The following is a 21,233-nucleotide window of genomic DNA, read 5'->3' as shown; positions in this document are numbered from 1 at the left end:
GAGTGGAGCAGCTTGGCTCCCCAAGCCGCCAGACTGAGAGCAGAGAGGGAGAGCTGGTGGTTTGGAGGACTTGGCAGAGCAGAGGCTGTGGGAAGGAGACAGAGCAGGAAGGGAAAACCCAGAGTGCGGGGAGCACCAGGAATGCTGGGAATCATAGTTCTGGTGGCAGACAGATCTCCTAGACACTAGAGCAAAGTGAGCCTGGAGCAAGTTACTGTTGTGGTGGGGGTTGCAGGGAAAGCAAAGGTGAGAGACATAAGTAAAATCAGAGTGTCTAAGAAAAATTAAAGGGAAGATATCTTAAAACTTCCAGGAAATCTCCACCAATGAAGCAAAAAACAAAACAAAACAAAAAAATGCCTCTATTATTCTGTGAGCAAAAAAACCAAACTGGGTTGGGGTCTCAGACAATTCTCTCATATGATTGCACAGAAACTCCCGGATTGGAGAGGGCTCCCCTGAGGGCTCCCAGATTGGAGAGGGTGCAGGTCAGGCTCAGGGACCCACCTCCCCCCCCATACGAATCTTCATGCACTGTGCCCCTAGTATCCTATAAGCCCTTGCTTTTACCACTGAGTCAACTGTAAACCCCACCCCCTCTGCTAAGGGCTCAGACTCCACCTGAGACTGACCGTGGTCCTGGGATGTCCCATCAACCAGGGCTCCTGAACACCACCATCACCTCCCCGTGCTACTCCCAGGTCAATCCAGGTCCAGGAGCCTCTGTCCTCCTGGCTCTGTCCTGATTCCAACTCGGGCAGAGGGACTCTGGTGGAGCCTCCACCATCACTTGTCTTGTCTCCTGACTGCTCTCCCTGCTTCTCCCCCTGGCCCCTCCACAGGTTAGTTGCAGCACAGCCAGGGGATCCTTTCAAAAGACCATCTCACTGCCCTGCTCAGAACCACTGTAGTTTCGTAAAATGGGAATTTACCATAGGTCCTAGCAATTCCATCCTAGGAATGTATTCCATTCGTTTTCTCTTATCGGTTTAAAACAGCACTCACTAACTATGTCCCAGAGTAGGTCCGAGGCCTGGCACAATGTGATTGGATTCTCACCAGACTAAAATCTAGGTATTGGCCTGGACTAGGGCTCAGATCGTCTTTCAAAGCTCACTGGTTATGGGCAGAATTCTGACCTTACAGCGTTTGGACTGAGGTCTCCATTTCCTTGACACACAGTCATCTTTATTACATCTGCCCTTTCTGCCATGTAGTATCACACAGTCACAGGTGCAGCACCGGAGGAAGTTCATGGGGCTAGAGTTCTGCCTCCTACTCCACCCAAGAGAAATAAGGACATATTCCACACAAAGAGTTACACATAAATATTCACAGCAGCACCAATCACAATAGGCAAAAAATTCAAAACAACTTAAATGCTCACCAACTGGAGAATAAATAGAAAAATGTGCTATATCCATACAATGGGATACTCCACAGAAACACAGAACTACTAATACCTCCAGTGACATGAAAGAACCTCCAACACATCCTACTAAGTGAAACATGTGCTTCTGCTAAGAAGCCAGAAACAGAAGACTACATATCGCATAATGTGACTTACAGAAAAAGGAAATCTATAGGGACAGGAAGTAAAGTGGGGGTTGTCTGTGGCTGGGAGTGGGAATGGGATTAACAGTAAGTAGGGAGGCTTTAAAACGGGACTACGGTGATGGGAGCATAACTTGATATAACTATTACTAAACGTCATTGAACTGGGTAAGTTTTATAACATAAAAAGACTCAATAAACATTTCAAAATTAAAGTTAAATATGGGCAGAACGGTTACTCTTTTCAAGAAAGTTTCAAATCAGTGTCCCTATTACTCACAAATCCTACAGCTTTGCATTCCCCAAACCGTGACATTTCCTGTGCTCTCTTTCTCCAGCAGCCTGCGCCTGCCCTACTGAGCTCCTTGACACGCCAACACACTCCTGCCTCAGGGCCTTTCCAACTCATCCTATCACCCCAGCCCTTTGAATGAGCCCATCGCTGCTTTGGACCCAGCCTCCTGAATCGTTCCGAATCACCATGGTCTTGATCATGGAAGATCCTGAAGAGGATGCTCAATACTCCCCCTGATCCCCTTTGCTCTCTCCGGGGATAGGAGACAGTATCATGAAAAAGGACCACAATGGGAATCACACATGTGAGCAGTGTGACACGCAGAGAGCAGGCAGACAACATTCTTTGGGACAGAACTACCCCACCATCTGTCTGCAGCTGCCCCAGGTGGTGCCACTCCGCGGGGCGGGGTGGGCCGAGTGCAGGGGATGCCCCAGGAGCACACACATCACTGCCCTGCTGAAATGCTTCCCCACAGCAGCCCTCTCGCTCCCCTGTCCCATGACTCAGGTTTACTTCAATTACTTCCATGACAGAATTTCCTCAACATTTGCAAAATAATGCCATCAACCAACTAGATCCCAAACTAACAGAGAATCATCCCCATTTCATCAGAATCGCTTGCACAATGAAATAAATCGCCATGTATTTCCAAAAGAAACCATTATTTCCACTTTTTACACTAGACTTTTTTTTTTTAATTTTGTAGCGAGGAAGGTGCATCCCCCTTGTCAATGACCTTCTCAGAGGCTGCAGCTCCAACAAGGAGGCCTCTCTCCTAGCTCCGGCGAAGTCCCCTGGCCCCAGGGTCCAGGACCAAGCGGAGGAGTGCAGAGAACACACCCTGTGAAGCCTGCAGCGTGCATGGGACAAAATTCTCCTTTTGCAGAAGAAGTGCTTCATTAATAAAGAAAAAAGAAAGAGCTGTTACTAATAATGAGGTTCGCTGATTTTTGAGAGATCGGAAACAAGCAAGCTTTGTAGCAGATCCAATATGCTAATCTCAGAGCTCAGGCAGCCAATTCATTTACCTTCCCCAAGTGCGGCTGACATCCATGATTCCATGGAGCATTTAAAAATTTACTTTGGCCCTAGCTGGTTTGGCTCAGTGGATAGAACGTCAGCCTGCGGACTGAAGGGTCCCGGTCAAGGGCACATGCCCAGATTGCGGGCTCAATCCCCAGTTGGGGGAGTGCAAGAGGCAGCCGATCAATGATTCCCTCTCATCATTGATGTTTCTATCTCTCTCCCTCTCCCTTCCTCTCTGAAATCAATAAAAGCATATTTTTTTAAAAAAATTACTGTAGTGAGTATTTTAAAGAAGACAAGGATGTCCCTGGCTCCTCCTGTCTTTATATGCTCTGTGAGATGACCTTTTCAAATGCTCTGGAATGTTTCGGGGCTTTTTTGTTTTGCTTTAAAAGCAGCACATACAGAGATGGGTATAGCTCAAATCCAAAATCTGACATCTAATAGGTTCAAAGATTTAAGTCACTTGCATCAGGTCACAAAACTAGGAAGCGACAGGAGAGGGATCTGAACCAAGATAGTCTGCTTCCAGGATCCAAGGGTTTAGCCCCTATTCCAAGCCCCTCTCGTTTATTGTTATACTACCTGCCGCCCACACCACCACCATCCTTCTCCTCAGCTTCGCTACCAGAGAGCCATATTATAGACAATTAAACTGCTTTTTTAATTCATCAAGTCTTGAACTCTAAAAAGCCATACTCAGCAAATGCCACCCAATAAATAGTCACCACATTCATCGGATTTTCTAATGCTATGCCAGTAAAGTAGAGAAGAAAATGTCACAAACCTCATTTTGCAGACTGGGGAGCTGAACTAAGAATGATTAAGTCTGCTAGCATCGCTTGGTGACTGAGAGGCCGGGAGAGAACTGATGGAGCTCGACTCTATTCACCCGCATTGTTACCCATCCTGAAAGTATTTAAGCTTCCCAAATGAAAATAGGTAGGACTATTTCCAGCCACCTGATTTACCTGCAGAAAAATAAGGGCAGGCTGGCTTGCTGAGCACATTGGAATAAATAAAGTATTAGGGCATGCATAAGGGCCTGCCATAAAGAATCCCACATTGTGTCGCAGTCAGCATAATAACTGGCATTTCTTATCGTTTTGCATTCAGCCTAAGTAACTCAGCGACACCTTAAAAGTGTCAGAAGAACATGAAAGCGAGCTGACATCTTTTGCAAGATTTGAGAAGATGCCAAGAGGACCCTGGCTAAGTGTAGTGACAGTTGGAATAGACAAGGGCAGAGTTTAAAAAACAACTTACCACTTAATTTTTATGTTTAACATTTATATTAAAAAGACAATGAAAACACACTGAGATAGCTCTGAAAGAAAAACAATTCAATAAATGCTTTCTCGGTTGAACAGTTAATATTCCTGAATCCAGCCAAACCAAAATAAGCATGCCAAGTGGGCACTGGCGCCTGCGGAGCGTATTCTGTCATTGGCAAATATTTTTATCTATTTCAACACAGACAAGAAAAAAAGATTTGTAAAGATTCACCAGACCATTAGGAAGGCCCTAAAAAATTCCAGAGCTTTACAGCATTTTCTTAAAAGACTGCTACATGCACATTTGCCAACACTTCACTAAAACAAACCTCTTAAAATTAATAAATTACCTGTCAAGTCCCATAAAAACAGATGGTCACTTGGAGACAGGAGAAGATGCTATCATTCTGTGTGCACAGCTGTGAGACGAGGAAAAGATCTTTCATTCTCCAAAACATACAATAAACCTTGTCTAAGATTTCCAATATTATGCATAAAAATGACAATTTCATTCAGCCGCTTCTAAGTTACACATCTGATAATTGTTGAGGAAACATCTTTAATACTAAAAAAATACATTACAACAAATAGAACCTAAAAATCGCTCTTTGTTTTCTCCTAATTATCAAGCTACTTCGCAACCCTTTGCTATCAAAGATTTCAAGGTGTTGAGGGCTCCTAAGTGGCGGTTACTCTAATATGCTACTTAACACAATTAAAACTTTTATTAACAATCGCTTTCCAAAGAGAAAGCACATATAGCTGAATATCTGATACCACAATTGTTTTTGCCTGTTACTCCTTTCAAAAGGTGTTTTACAAATTTTATCAGAAATCTAACACATAAAACAATAAGTCAACACAACATCAGTGTCACACATTTGAAATGAGATTTTGATTTGTTAGTCTCCCACACATTAGTTATATTACTATAAATCACGTGAGGACGAAGACATTGGCACCTAAGAACAGTTATGAAATAACCAACACCATGAGCATGCCCTTTTTATGCTCAGAGCTCTCTTGGTTCTATATTTTTAGCAAAGGACATAAAACTTGATAGCTAAATATATGGCCACTTTTTTCACATTACTTGCCAGGAGCTCCCATGTTTAACTCTTCAAAATGTCCACAAAATATATCCTGATATTCAACTACTGCAAGAGTGGGGGGATTTGTATGGCATGGGGATTCATTTGGTACTGGAAAATAATTAAAATTTTGACATGCCACATTGAGTTAACTGTTAGGGTAATGAATTGCATCAGAAGTTTTACTATCACTCTCCTGTTTAATATCATCCCAAGGAACCTACTGGAACACAACGTGAATCCCTTACAGAGCCTACAGCGCCCCAGTGACCTCCCAGACCCTTTCGTCTCCCCAGCCTCACTTCCTTCCATTCCCCAACCAACTACCCCAAGCTTCCATGGTCAACCTCTGTCTCCTGAGGCCGCCAAGCTCATGGCCAACACCGCTGTGTTCCATCTGCTTGGAACACACTTCCCTGAGATCTCCTTGCAACTATTTCCATGCAGAAGCCTTCCTTGACCATCACACCTGCCCTACCCTTTGATCGCTAGCTCACTATCCTGTTACTTTCATCATACCACTGATAAGCTTTGGGCATTATTTGTAATTGTTCACATGTTTATTTTCTCTCTTCCCCAACAGAATTTAAAGCCCCCATCACAGCGACATCTCTAGCACCAAATGCCTGCACATAATAAATGCAACCTAAATGAAGCAATTTTATTTTTCACCGAACTGAATAATTTTATTTGAAGTGACCAAACAGGGATCCAACTCGTACCTTGGATGGCCCACCCACTATTGGCCTCTTAATCAGACTTGATTAGAGGATGGAGTGAGGAATCCGCAAGGCCAAGGGGACGTGCCTACAGCCTTGCTCCCAAACTGTCTGCCCAGTGGGCCCCAGTGTGGGCCTCTTCCCAAGATCTGGCCTTACAGGGGAAAAAATATGGCACCTCCTTTGTACACTCCAAAGCTGAAAGGCTGGCCAAAAAAGTGGCTATTTGCAGAAAAGGTGAACGAATCTGAACATGAATGCACAGGAGGCACCTCACCATCCTGGATGGGCCGGGTGAAGAAAGGGATGACAAGCCAGGGGCTGGCAATACCTATACTGCACGTTCTTTTCTTTTTTTCATAATTTTTTATATTTTTTTTATTGATTTCAGAGAGAAAGAGAGAAACAGAAACATCAACGATGAGAGAGAATCATCAGTTGGCTGCCTCCTGCACACCCCCCTACTGGGGACCGAGCCAACAACCTGTGCATGTGCCCCGACCAGGAATTGAACCTTGACCTCTTGGTTCATAGGTCAATACTCAAACACTGAGAAACACCAAACAGGCCAAACACTGAGAAACACCAAACAGGCATTTATAATGTTTATTTATTGATTTGAGAGAGAGAAACATCAGTTTGCTTTCCATTTATTTGTATATTCATTGGTTGATTCTTGCATGTGCCCTGACCAGAGATCAAACCCACAACCTTGGCATATTGGGATGATGCTCTAACCCACCGAGCTACCCTGCCAGCATCTGCCTATGCTCCAGAAAGGACAGCAATGTGGGATTTAAACGGGCCCTTCCAGATCACTGTGAAGATATGTTTATCAAGGTAAGACATTTTATGCAATTTTGGATATCTGTATTTTAGTCTATTTGACAGATGGTTAGCTTGATTTATAACTTCGTATTTGGAACATATGGGACGTAGGCTGCTACCTGGACTCTTGCCTCTGGTCCTGCAAGTGTTGGGGTACACCTATCTGCCATGGAAGTCCTTGTTCAAGCCCCTTGAGCTCCCCAAACCTATTTCTTCACTGGGTAAAGAAATAATACCTGTCCCCCAACATGCCATATTATGTGAATAACAAATGAGATCATGCCTAGAAATCTACAAAAAGCATAATTTAAAAGTATTTGTATTGTGTTCTTTTCCCACATGGCACCCAACATATTCAAGCAACAAAGACCATGACAATTTCCATTGCCAATCTCAAGGCTACAATGGGGTTTTGCTTCTTATGTCATTTTTTCAGAGTGTTAAGTATTCATAAAATTATTTCTCTATCCAACAAAGTCTCACACCGTCCCAGATGGAAAAAGATATAAAACTGCCATTAAAAGAGAAAGAGAATGTTAAAGAAGTAACTTCTAAATTTATAGTTACTTATAGTTATAGAAGCATACCAACTAACAAATGCCTCTTCTGCTACAGAGTGCACTGTGCGCTTCCTGACCTCTAACCAGTGGCTGAATGAACGGCGCATGGCCACACCCGGGGCTGTTTCAGGTCTCCTGGGACGTCTGCCAGAGCCTCTCCTCCCATCCTCAAGAAAGGATGATCTCAGAGACAATAAATCAAGAGCACAATGAGAGCACATAAAAAGGAGCTAGGACAAATAAAGAGAAACTCAAAAACTTAAAGATGGCAGAGGGGTACGCTGGCTAGAGGACCATAAACGTTAAAACAGACTCAGGCCAATAAAGGACAAGAGAAAACGAAATAAAAGAGTTCGGTGAACTATGAGTCATAAAGACTGCACTTTAGATGATCAACACTCTATACTACGCATTAAACACATCAAGTGGGGTGTACAGAGATCACTGCAGAAAAGTCACAAATAGCCAAAAATAATGGAAATCTCTATCAAAGTACCTTTCATAACCTTTCCAATTTTCTACATACCCCGGCAGTCCTGCCCCCTCTTCTCAGGTCTACAAGTCAAGTAAACTCAGCAGGAAATACCTGTGAAGAATAACTACAATAATAATTAAAACAGCTAACATTCACTGGGTGCAGTTATCTATTGCAACCTGAGTTGTTTCAATAATGAGGAGACTCAGCAAGTCTCTGATGCAAGAAATATTAATCCCTTTTGAGATGGGGAAACTAAGGCACAGAGGGATTAAGTACTTGCCCAAGGTCTCATGCAGGAAAGGTAGAAAAAACCCAGGAGCTCTGGCTTCATAGAGGTAGTCAACACGACAATCCAGAGAGGTGAGTGATGGAATCAACAACTATTAGAAACCTGGCCCTTTATCTGCCCTGTCTCCCACAAATAGGAGTTTATAACTACTGAGGACAGGGTGCAAGGCCAGAGGATATGAGTCCAGGTGGGAAGTCGTGTCCTATGGAAAAGAAAGAGGACCTTATTAACAGGACTTCTCTGAGGACTCGAACAGTCCCATATGAGATCCTCCAAATATCCCTAAACTGTTATTCCCGGTCCAGGGGAAGAAACTGAGCCCAAACATGCCAAGCAAGTTATTCAGAGTCACAAGAGTACCAGTGGCGCTGCCCACATGTAAATGGGTATTAATTCAATGCTGATTCACCCAGCACCCCTAATGGTCTGGGGAACACGTTCTCCTTGTCCTCCAAGATACTAATCTAGACGGTGGGTAAAAGGAACTGGCAGTTCTACTCACAATCATACTCAGTGCTTGACCCAACACCTAAAATGGGGAGAGGGGGATAACTGAATATGAAAACCACAGCTCAAATGGAGACCTATCCAAATATTCTTCCCATCACACCAGGTACAGTCACCCAAGATACTACAGCACTACACAGGAAATTCACGTTGTCCATGTAAAATGTCAATCACAATGGGTTCAGCCCTCAGCAAATTAAAATGAAGAGAACTGGACCCCTTTTCCAATCGCCATGGCTTTCTTGCTCACTATGGAAACAATATCCTTTGGTGGGCTAAGTACTTACCTAGGCCTACGCAGGCCTTTAGGAAGATTCTCTGTATCAGTGGCAATCATTTTTCTAGTACAATCTGCTCACATTGTTCCAGGACTAGATCCATATATAGCAACCTCTACATTTATTCCACTGATTTCTTTGGATGGTTTCAAAGAGAAATGCCATATATTGTGTGACTATAACATAGAATGTATTTGCAAGTACTGGTTTATTATAACATTCTTACAGTAAGTATTACAATTTGTTACTCTACTCATAGGTGTTCAAGTCATCATATTCTAGCAAATAGCATAGTCAGTCAGTTGGTCTAACTTACCCTCAACTTATTTCATCTGCCACATTCCATATATCAGCAAGTCCTCTGAGCTCTACCTCCAAAAGACATCCCAAATACAGATCCCGCCTCTCCAGCTCCTCTGCCACCCTCACCATCCGAACCAGTCCCTCTCACCTGGATGGTCACAGCATGCCTACCTCTTCCTGCAGCCCTGCTAACCGTGCCCCACAGGACAATGCATAACAGGGAGCAACTCCTCCTGGAGTGCCTGGGACTTGCTTGGCTTTAAGTTCTGAAAGTCCCATATCCCAGGAAACCCCACCCTTCTGGGCACTCCAGGACAGTTGCTCATCTGGTCCATGAGAGCATTCCTATGTAATGGATAAAGACCGGGTCATTGCTTGTGGTCAGAGAAATCATGGCCCCAGTCTTCACCCTCCTGGAGGCACCCCTGTGCCTGTGCCCCTGCAGCTCCTTCCTCTGGGTCCTTTGATTTTGGGTTCCACCAGCCAGATGTTAGCACAGATGATGCAAGCAGAGGCGTGAAGCATGGTTGTGGTGAGGTTTGTTCTCTTCTGCTTTGGCCACTTCACTGTGAAGACATGCACCAGGGATCCTGCTGCTCCAAGCAGGGTGAGGGTCACACGGAGCAGATCTGGACCCCACCAGCGGCCACAGCCACGTCCAGGGAGGCCCTGGCTGGGCCAATAGACAGACATTTGAGCAAGAAGAAATGATTCATTGATCGTTCGGCATCTAGCACTGTTGCTATGTCTAATAGACATGGATTTTACCAAAATATTTCCACAGTTCCCCATTCACTTAGAATAAAATCCAAAATATTTAACTAGGCCTACAAAGACTCTTCTTGTCTACTCTTAAGTCTCACCCTACTGCCTTTCCCTGAACTTTAAGCTCACGGGTCTTTCTGTTTTTCAATTAACAAAGCTGTTTCCCATTCGGGATCTCAGCCCCATCGGCCATCCTGCCTGGAACACTTTACCCCCGATTCTCCTCCTGGCTGGCACCTTCCATCCGAGTGTCAGACTAATTCCCCCTCAGACGACGCCCTTGACACCCTAAGTCCCCCATGGCTTCACCGCTTGTTTGTTTCTGTCGCAGCACTTCTCACAACGTGTGAACTGTTTGTCCGTTTATACTCTGTGTCCCCACCAAGATCAAATACTCAAATATTTCTCAACAAGTTACTGAACATCAATTGAAAGGTACCAAAAGGTCCATAAAATCTCTTAATCTGGTACCCTTCTGGTCTCAGGTGTAAAATATTTTTATTATTGAAAATAAGTGAAAATGGATAAGACAGTAGAGCTATAGATGATGTTTATCAACCACTGATATATTTTTAAATTAAAAGTTCAAAAGGGCTTTAGTAAGGGGTGGGGGGGGGGAAGATCATCTGGACATAAGCTGAAGAACCAGAGAGAATTATACCAGACTTACAGTTATAGCAAATGGAACAGTACCTCAATATCATACTCCTATCACAGCCCCCACCACCACCACCAAAGGAAGTTGAACAAATAAAAAGTTGTTTGGTCTGGTATGAAATTACCAGCATTTTAGCTACAGAAACAATAAAAGCATCATTCTCTATCACTGGTTACAACACATCTTACATCATTCTCTATCACTGGTCACAACACATCTAACATCATTCTCTACCCCAGCTACCCATTAATGAGACTTTAGGGTACACAGCTCTGCCAAAGCTTCCACGTGCATGACTTCATTTCACTCTCACGGCTCCCTAGGAAGCCAGTATTATTATTTAACCCATTTACAGACGGGGAAAGTGAGGATTCTAGAGGTCAGATCACTTGCCCAGGGTGCACAGCCAGCATGTGGAAGACACAGGATTTGAATTTAAGGCCAACTCCAGAGTGATCTCCACTGGGTTGGAAGGCATTTTGTGGAAGAACTTGAACAAAAGCAAGAAGACACCGATGGGGCCACACACTAGAAAACAGCACCAAGGGGCACAGTGTGTCAAAGACAGACCAGGACTATGTCCTGCACAACTGGCCATGTGACTTTATCCCGAACCTGCCAAAAAGGGAAGAGGCGTAGGCATTCTAAGCAAGAGGAGAGCCATCAAGGGGTCTAGATTTTCCCATGTTCGCAATAATCGTGTGGAGGTTATTTATAAAGAAAACATATATTTTATGTGAAGTTGTTTCTCAGCGATACATCTCCCATCTGAGGACTGGGAACAGTTTGTTGCATAGCAAATACTTCCAGCACTGTCATTTCCCCTCTGTTATCCACATCCCATCTGCTTCCTCTTCCCCACACTGAAGTGACTGGTATATTCACTCAAATAAAAGCCTGCAGACAAAAATAAAAATAAAAATCTAATAATTGGCCCAATTTCATTTGAAAAAAATAACAGACTCACAAGCTTGATCCATGCTGAATAAAAGAAACAAAAGCACGTAAATGATGAAGCTTGTTTACTCATCTGGCTTTGATCCTAAAATAGATCACGCAATATGTATTTTTTAAACCTTCCCAATTCATTCCCTGACTTTTCTGTCAGTAACCTAGAAAAGCCAAGTGGAGCCTCAGTACTATTTATGCACATCTATTAAACAACGCCAACTCCTGCAACCACCACCTCGGGTAAGAGCATAGCATCTTAAAAGCAAAATTCCTTAGGTAATATTTATTCTGTTGCAATATAAAGAAAGAACACTTTTCATTTTCTTTCAAAATTATGCAACTTTTGATTTCATACACTGCAGTCTCCCTAGAAAATATCACCAACAGTATATGAGCAATATATTCATTATCAAATCATCTGACGAGCTTTACACTAAATATAGTTTAACACTCAGGTGTTATTGCAAGAGCACTGTGCATTTTAAGTTTTTATCTGCTGTTGCTGTTTCTAATAGCTATTATTATATTCCTTTTATGATGCTTGAAACATATGCTCAGTTCAGACCAAAAGAGAAGGTAAATTGATGAGTGCCTTGTTTGAATAAATTATGTGCCATGCTTGTCTTTTATATCTGAATCATTTCTTCAAGTGTGTATTATTACCCTCAATTTCACAGTCAGGTAAATTGTAGCTTAAGTGATCAAAGTACAGCTGCCACGAGAGCTGTGCTCTGACTGTATATATAGCCCCTGCTCATTCTAAGCCAAGAAACAGACCAATTTCCCCGATTCTAAATGCTAGAGCCTGCTGCATGATCCCACCCCCTTACCTGTCCCCAAGTGCACACCAAGGAGACAGTCCCTGTCTCTCTTCAATTCATTGCGATCATCTGATAACTTCAGCCAACAAATGCGAGCTGAACTGATGTGATGTGGTCCCTGCAAAATCTCCACATGCAATTCCATGTTCTTCCCCTTGCAAGTGGCTGGAGTGAGCACAATGCCAGGTCATCTGTGGAAGCCATGTGTTGAAGAGGGCCGGACGGCATGAAGAAAGGAGACTGGGTCTGTGAGTCGCCACTTAGAGGCAGACCGAACACCACATTGGGCTTCTATGAGACTAAGAAATAACTCTTTATTGGAGAAGCTACTGAGATTTGTCAGTTTATGGGTTGCAGAAGCTAGCATTACCTAACATACTAAAACAGAAAAAAAAAATCAAAACAAGTCATAATAGGAAATAACAAACTAAAGATTAAAAAAAACACATTAAAATATTTTTTAAATATTTAGTATTTAGGTAATGCTCATGTTATAACGTGGAATTTTGAAGTAAGATATAGAACTGTATGAGTAGTATTTTCCCCAAGTATAAAAACAGATAGCCCCTCTTATTTACATAAACATGTACCCAGAAATTAATGTTGTTGACTGAACGAATGAATGCATAAAAAGTGGAAGAAAACATGTTCACTTTAAGTCAAGTTCCCCCTGGATATTGGGACAGGAAGAGGTTTTTACTTCTCTGTATTTTCTAAAATCAAAATAATGAGTATAGTCCTTTCATAATCAGAAGAGATTTGTCTGTTTATGCTTAAGATTTCTTTAAAAAGGCAAATATATCCAGACAGACATAATATGGAGCTAGCTCTTATGCCCCCATGCCCCAGGCAAGGTTTCGCTCCATTTACTACCCCATAAGGCAGCCTCTCAGGCATTCAGAACCACCCAATGTACAGGGTGAGTCAAAGGCCCAGGGGCAAATAATTCCCAGGAAAGTCCTGGAAAATGACACTTCTCCGTTCATTCACAGTGAGGTAGCTTTAAAAAGCAAGTTAACAAATAACTCCATTAACAATATACTGAAAAACCAGAAATTACCCAGTTTCCACAGATACACAATCCTGGGCAGGCAGGGACGTGGTGAGATTCAGAACCAGTTCCTAAAGTAAGCACTCCTTTTGTGTAAACGAGGCCCATCCGAGATCACACTCGCAAAATGCTCAGCACACTATGACTTTAATCGGTTCAAGTGTGGAAAGAGGGTCAGTCCTGGCTTTGTTAGACTGCCCACACTCATGCCGAGGCCCTGGCTTGCCGGGCACTGCTATTCGTTTCTAAGGGGAGTGCCAGGAAGCAGGTGTGAAGCTGCCTGCCCACAGCCCGCCGGGACCTCGCCCTTCCTTGTGTAGGTGTCTTGCTGCTTTAGTCGGGGAACACAAGACCGTGAGGGAAAAGACGTCCTAGCACAGAAAAATCTAAGGAGGTGACCAGAGACTCATTTATATCTGTAGACTCGGGAAGAAGAGAAAAGAACATTTTATAAAAAGGGGATCTCTTAGCAAAAATGTATACAATAGGAAAAGGGAACATCTTGATGCACACAGTTAGGGAATGCCTTTAATGTCAATTCCGGTGTTCCTTTAAGGAGGACTAAGTAAACATCAGTAAGTGAATATTTTATGAATAACAATAGTATTTACTGAGCATACACTATATCTCAGGACCTAAATAAGCATGAAGTAAATTACAAAAAAGATATGAGGAGGCTCAGATAATTACCAAGGAGGTGGGAGAATGAGGCTCAAAGATAGGAAGGGACACAGGGGCAGCAGCAGCCAGGAACAGGCCATCTGCCACAGTAGCCAGGAGGACAGCCCCATCGCCCTCACTTCTGAGTAGCAGCCAGCACGCCACCTCCATGGCCAGCATTTGCCTTACCCTTGCTTCTTTGCATCCCTGACTCCAGATTCAAAATAATGGGCAGCTGATGTGGTGGTAAAATGAAGATTTACTATGCAGAACCCAATTGTTATCTTCACCTATCATAAGACAACTAGAGGCCTGATGGGGCGGGGGGGGGGTCCCTCAGCCCGGCCTATGCCCTTTCACAGTCCAGGAGCCCTGGGGAGATGCCCGACTGCCATGGAGGCGGGCTGCTGCGCTCGCCAGCCATCAGCCCGGTTTGTGGCTGAGCAGCACTCCCCCTATGGGAGCGCACTGACCACGAGGGGGCAGCTCCTGCGTTGAGCATCTGCCCCTGGTGGTCAGCGTGCGTCATAGCGACTGGTCATTCCGCGGTTCGGTTGATTTGCATATTACCCATGTATTATATAGGATGAGGACCATCATTTCAACACAAAGGTTCTTTATAAGATCTTTTGACACGATCCTAACACATAAAATGGTGTGACAAAGCCACAACAATCATGGAGGCCTGTGATGTATCTAATTGTCTTAGGATGAATCGGACAAGTCAGTCAGTCAACAGGCAGTGCCCTTTTTATATAAAACACGATGTGATTATATATAAAATGAAAAGGATGTTATCATACTGACAAAAACATTTTAGCATGCAGGTCATTAGCTGGAAGAATATTAACTTCTCTATTTATAGTTCGATTTCTTTCCCAGCAAAAAATAAAACAGCCTGGCCGGCGTGGCTTGGTGGTTGGGCATCGACCTATGAACCAAGAGGTCATGGTTCGATTCCCGGTCAGGGCACATGCCCGGGTTGTGGGCTCGATCCCCAGTGGGGGGTGTGCTGGAGGCAGCCAATCAATGATTCTCTCCCATCATTGATGTTTCTATCTCTCTCTCCCTCTCCCTTCTTCTCTGAAATCAATAAAAATATATTTTTAAAAAATAAACAAATAAATAAAACAAAACCATTTTTGAAGTATAATCTTCTTGCTTAAACAAATATTGAGAATCTCATATCAACATGAATGGGTTAACTAACAAACTGTGGAGATCCCAAAAATTAAAAAGTGAAGGTCCTAATAAAGTTTCAGCTATGCTTAATGCAAATACACTTTCAAAGCAGGCCTTGTGAATCATGTGAGAGACATTCATTCATTCACCTTTGAAGAGAATAGAAAGGCACATCAATGCTAGTTATGCACACAGTGGGTATTTTGTAATCATCTGTTAATTTTATACTTAAATTTAACCCATAGAGGTGAATATACGTAATTAATAAACCTCCTGAGAAAATTGCAGGCAAGAAAAACAATTCCTTCTTAAAAGGTAGCTGATACAAACAGCTACAGAAATGAATATTACCCACATATTAAAAACTTAATTCACCAAACCAAATTTACTCTCTCAGACATAAGTCCATTTTCTGTGTAAGAAAATGAGGTTCTCACTCAATATCTTATCATTATGAATTGTTTGAGAAACAAAAGGTCTGCATTACCCATTTTAAACAAATGTTCAAATTAACAAGTTTTCCGTAACTGGTATATGGCAAATGTTCTATTACCCAAAGAGATACAACAAAATGGATCATTAAGAAAATATCTGCAGATTATACAGTTTCTATAAATTGCTCCTCAGAACCTGCTATTTCTGGTTTTAATTCAATCTTCTAATTTTATTAATATATATTTGCTATCTTAAAAATGCCGACTCACACATAAAAATCTTCCAAGAACATCGTCATCAAGTTAGCAAAGAGGGAAAATGCTTGGGGAGGAGATTAAATCTAATGTGGCTGGTAGAAATCCCATCTTTGTCAATTATCAGTTGTAGAAACTTCCAAGTTTTTAACATCCTACTTAAATGGCAGGATTTGCCAACTGACTGAATATGACAAACAGGAGAGGCATTAGAGATAGCTTGGCGATATCTCGGCTGGGTAAGTGGAGGGACATAAGAGGAAGAGAAGTTTAGAGCAACCTAGAGATGGCCAGTTCCATTTAGGGCAGGATAGATGGAGAGAGAGAGACACCCATGAGTGGGTGGACAACAGACTACCAGGAATGTGGCTTCAGACACAAAGAAAGATTTGCATATCATCCTCACGGAGATTACTGGAAATCATAGGTATGCCTAATATCAGCATCAATTTTCAAAATATTTTATAAAATGTCACTTTATTTCAAAACACATCCAAATATAACGTAGAAAAGTAAGCATGAATACACATTTCAATCATTTACAAACTATTTGAATTAAAATCTGAACTCTTCTAACATATGATCAATAAGATACTGATTATCATGTCTCTAATTTTTCTATGACATCTGTAAACCCCTGAAATTATATACTGTGACTGCCTGCTGCTGCTGATGATGATAGTAATAAAATCTTATTAGAGTACTTTTTACATAGTAGGTATATTATCCTTCCATGTAATTTTTCCCCATTAAAATGTCATAATTATAAAGTGGAGGTCCCATTTTCAGGACAATCAGAAAGATACATGTGTGATCCAGTTTTAACTTTCACCTCAAATCTATTTGCTAAAACTCCCACTGTGCTCTTGGTTCTTACCAATCTCGTAGGGACAAAAATGTAAACACTGTGGAGTTTTGCCAGAGTCTCCTTATTTTGCTTTCTCTAGGCAATCTCAGTGACATGTGTGCTTCCTTTTATATTTACTATCACCTCGGTTCACCCAGGTAGACTTGGTACCATCTCCTCTTCCAAGACTATAAATTTCCCCTCTGAGCAAAACTGTCTATTCAGCAACAAAACCCAGAGATCTTCCTTCTACAACAAGTGCTCACTGAGTAAGAAGATTACTCGTTCATTCACCAAATGAGGTGCCTGGACTCGTTCTCTCAATTCCCTTTCAGCTCTGACAGTGCCACAGGGAGGTGACACCCAGCCACATCATTCCCAAACCTTTTATTCAGTTTTATTTTCTTAAAACACATTCCTCAAAAACCAAAATGGCTTTTTCAAAAATTGATTTTCATTTTTCTTTTCATTTTTTAAACTGGCTTCACTGTCTGTCTCTCCTGCTCCCTCGCCCTGGCCCCACATGGGAAGGCCACCTGGCAGATTCCTCCAGCCCAGTTTCTGTCTTACAAACACAGTGTGCAATCCCAGCCACAGAGCCGTGGCTGACTAAATGCTTTCACGAACCCATGACTAGGAAGCCCATTAGGTCAGTAAGCCCCAACCCCACGGAAGTCTCGCCGAGAAGCGCCCCAGCTGTGCTGGGGGAATCAGCTGCTCCCAGCATTCCCTTAAGAAGGGCCTTGGACCTGGATACCAGCATGTCAGCACATATAAGAAAATAATGGGGAAAATGAAGACCAAAGGCCAACATGAACTTTACATTTCTTCGCTCTCATTACCCAATCCCGAAAGCACAGGAATATAAGACAAAAATGATCCTTTCAGGTGAAAAGGCTCGAACGCTAACCTTTACTCCGTCTATTGCCGGAGTTTACTGAGGAGCACTCTTTCAGGTTAGGGCTCATTTGACTGGGGCGGAGGGTGGGGGGGAAGGGGGGGAGAGGGAGGGGTTCACCTTAAAAAGCAATTTTGATAGTTTTGAAAATGAAATCAATTTTCATTTCTTAAAATATTGGTCGTTCTCACCTAAAACTAATACCAAATAATATTAAATATAAAATATAACTGAAAAATAAAATTAAAAACATGTATCAGTTGCTCTCAATTTCTACATTTAGCATCTGCAGATTACAAATTAATTCCTCACTAGAGCGTAAGTTCTAAGGAGAAAGAAGGCTCGCTTATCTTCCTTCCACAGCTGTGCCCGTGGTGCCTGATGCACAGTCCACATGACTGGCAACACAGAAAGGGTCTGTGAGAAGCAGCTGAAGGAACTTGGAAAGGGAGAGAAAAGAACAGCCAGCTGAAGGACCGCACTGCTCACTTTCAAAGAGCGTAGAACATTGGGAAATTGAGATGGGAAGCCTGCCTCTGCCTTACACTCTCAAAGGTGACTGCGAGGCCTGGGCAAGGCCTGTGAGCAGGCGCTCCAGTCTTCGCTTTTCGTGGGGAACACCTGCTCCCCGGGGCCGCAGGCAGGGAATGCACCTGCAAACCCTTCCAGGTCCAGACCCGGCTGTCCGAAGCGGGAGCCACCGGCCCAGGCCAGCGGAGCACACGCCGTGTGGCTGGTGGGAAAGGCGATGTGCTGGGGTGTGAAATGCAAACAGCTTTTGTGAAGATAAGGACCAAAAGAGAACGAAAAGCATCCCATTGATAAATTACTTTATATTAATCACATGTTAAAATCCTATTTTGTATATATTGGTATAAAAAAAATATATTATTAAAATTAATTTTATCCATTTATTTTTAGTTTTCCTAAGGTGACTTTAAAAATGTGAAAATGTTTATGTGGCTCATATTGTATCTCTGCTCCAGCTCTAATCCAGGCTGACAATAAGAGATGCCACCAGAGAGCAAGTCCACTGACATAGCGGGATCTGACTCCTCATTTCCTAATTTAACTAGAGAAACTGGTTAGATTTTCTGCCCTGTACAATCTCCCTTAAAGAAACACAACAGTGCCTGGCTGGTGTGGCCAGCTGGTTGGGCATGTCCTGTGCAGTAGGAGGGTGCCCAGTTAAGACACATGCCAGTAGGGGGTGTACAGGAGGCAGCTCATGGATGTTTCTCATTGATGTTTCTATCTCTCTCTCCCTCTCCCTTCCTCTCTCTGAAATCACTAACTGGCATTAGGTTGGATTTACAGATAAAGAAACTGAGGCATTGAGGCAAAGCCAGAGCTGGTAAATGGGAGGGCAACACGCTGAACCAAAGTCAACTTGACCTTGAAATACATGTCCGTCCCCTCTCTACTCCAGTTGCTCAGAGGGAACTTTCCCCAGGTTCAAAGAAGCTTACAAAGGGTTCCAGCCACCTTTCCTGACTCACCCTGCTATGGGCTTCTGTTGGACACTCCATAGCCTTCAACCATATTTCTCCGAGCCACTAAGCCACGGACAACAGAAACGGTGATTAAAACTCAGGAAAATTACCATAGAGTGGCATCCCGTGTGCTGCTCTCTACTATAAAAGAAGTTTCCCTAATTGGGCTCTCTTGCCTTTGCAACTCAAAGTTCCCCACTGGATCTGTCACTGTATAACCCACAACACAGCGAGTTAACTGGTGGGAAACTGCTGCCTGTGAGTTCACTAATCGGGGCAATGCATTCCACCTGGAGCGTGAGCTTACTCAGTTTCTTAGCGGCCTCCAGAGCTTCATTCGCAGTGTCCACTACAAAGAACCTCTGAACTTTCACTCCGTTGTCAGCCATCAGCTTCTTGCTCTGGTATTCCTGCAGGTTCAGCCATCGTCTGGAGGTTAAGTGGACTGCCTAGAGAAATTGGGGGAGAGGTAAACACATAATAACAAGTGAAATGACAGTCAACCTATATGGCCAGTCCTACAGGTACCCTCAAATGGCAGCAACACAGATTATAAACAAACAAACAAACAAACAAAAATCTATGTAAATTCTTCATGCTTAACTGTTTTTCTAATCAAAATGTTAACGATAACTACACACAAATACATCAAAGTTTTAAGAAACTATGAAAAGTAAGTAAGATCTATGTCCAGTAATCAGTAATGTGTAGAGAGTGCCTGGGAAGGCACATGAGCATTTCTTTGATTATTGTCAGCTGAGTCCAGTGGCATTGGCAGAGCCAAGTCCTGGAAACATACTGTGCCAGAGGCAAGTATGTTGTCAGCCTGACCCTTAGCTCAGGTGCCAGGGGGTGGGTTTCATTATTTAAGTTCAGCCAGGTGCAAGGAACAGACAAATTATCCAGGCTCAGCCAGGAGTGACAATTACAAAGAAGCCACAAGAATGAAGAGTTATAGCTTGATCTTTAACCATGATTTCACATAATTTCTTTTGTTTTAAACTCTAGTAAAATGTCCTAGAATCATGCTGTATATAATAAACACACTGCATCAGCTCTGGGTCACTGTCCATCCATCAGGGGGCAGTGTTCCATCTGGTCCCAGCTTTCCCTATTATCTCTGTGTCTGTCTCCTTTTCTTCCTTTTCTCAATCCCCAGCTGCCCCTACTCAGAACTCGTCTGCTCTCTAGCCATGCTGGTCACGGTCCAAGAGAGAAAAACTTATAATAATGTACCAATGTCATTTTCCTGGTTTTGCTGCTGTACTAAAACTATGTAAGATGTCAATGTTAGGAGAAGCTGGGTGAAGGGTACTCAGGACTCCTGCACTATTTTTACAGCTCCCTGTAAGTCTACAAGTATTTTAAAATGAAAAGTTATTCTTAAAATGGTAAGGACGCTATTATATAGTGTATGCCTCCCCCATCCCCACCCCAAATAAATAAAGTTCACAGCAATACCTGTATGGACATTGTTAATTATTTTTTAACACTTTCAGGTCAAGAGGCCACAGACTAATCCATTTCCTTACTGAAGTTTTTAATGGAATTTGGTATAATCATTACATGTTTAATAAGATAATCTCTCTCACACACCAGAGTTCAGTAACCTGAAAGAGTAACCATTAATTAAACTAGTTCTAAAAACTGCAACTGGTGTATGAAAGGCAACCTTACTACCGATCAATTAGTTTTTATCTGTCTTGAAAGAAAATAATCAAAGGGCAGAATGACATGAACAAATAGATTCTTCACATTTTATCCAATACGATCAACAGCATTCCCTATCAAATCCATGAGCCCAAATTTTAAAAGAAGAGAAACAGGAAAAAGTAAGTACACTTAATTTAAGTTCATTTCCATCCATGAGTCACAGGAGGTAGGATGACAATGCCATTAATGCACAAAGAAATCAAAATACCCATCACACAACTGGGCCATGAGGCTGGTGGTGGAAGGCCTCCTGACACACCTCCCTGTGGTTTCCGTCAAGGGCCTCGGTGGATATCCAAG

General features: G+C 42.7%; 1 protein-coding gene across 3 annotated transcripts in view; it reads right to left on the bottom strand.

Annotated features, from left to right (window-relative positions):
- SUCLG2 (succinate-CoA ligase GDP-forming subunit beta) overlaps positions 1-21,233 on the bottom strand; it is a 257,605-nt gene that overhangs the window by 169,812 nt on the left and 66,560 nt on the right. For all 3 annotated transcript variants that reach the window (XM_080676555.1, XM_080676556.1, XM_080676557.1), the window contains exon 2: positions 19,528-19,669. In XM_080676555.1, the coding sequence (XP_080532681.1) occupies positions 19,528-19,669 (142 nt within the window). The remainder of the gene's footprint in view (positions 1-19,527; positions 19,670-21,233) is intronic.

Source organism: Plecotus auritus (genome assembly GCF_963455305.1).
Source record: "Plecotus auritus genome assembly, chromosome: 6".
NCBI lineage: Eukaryota > Metazoa > Chordata > Mammalia > Chiroptera > Vespertilionidae > Plecotus > Plecotus auritus.
Note: the sequence above shows the minus strand (reverse complement) of the source record. Positions and strands in the feature narration are given on the sequence as shown.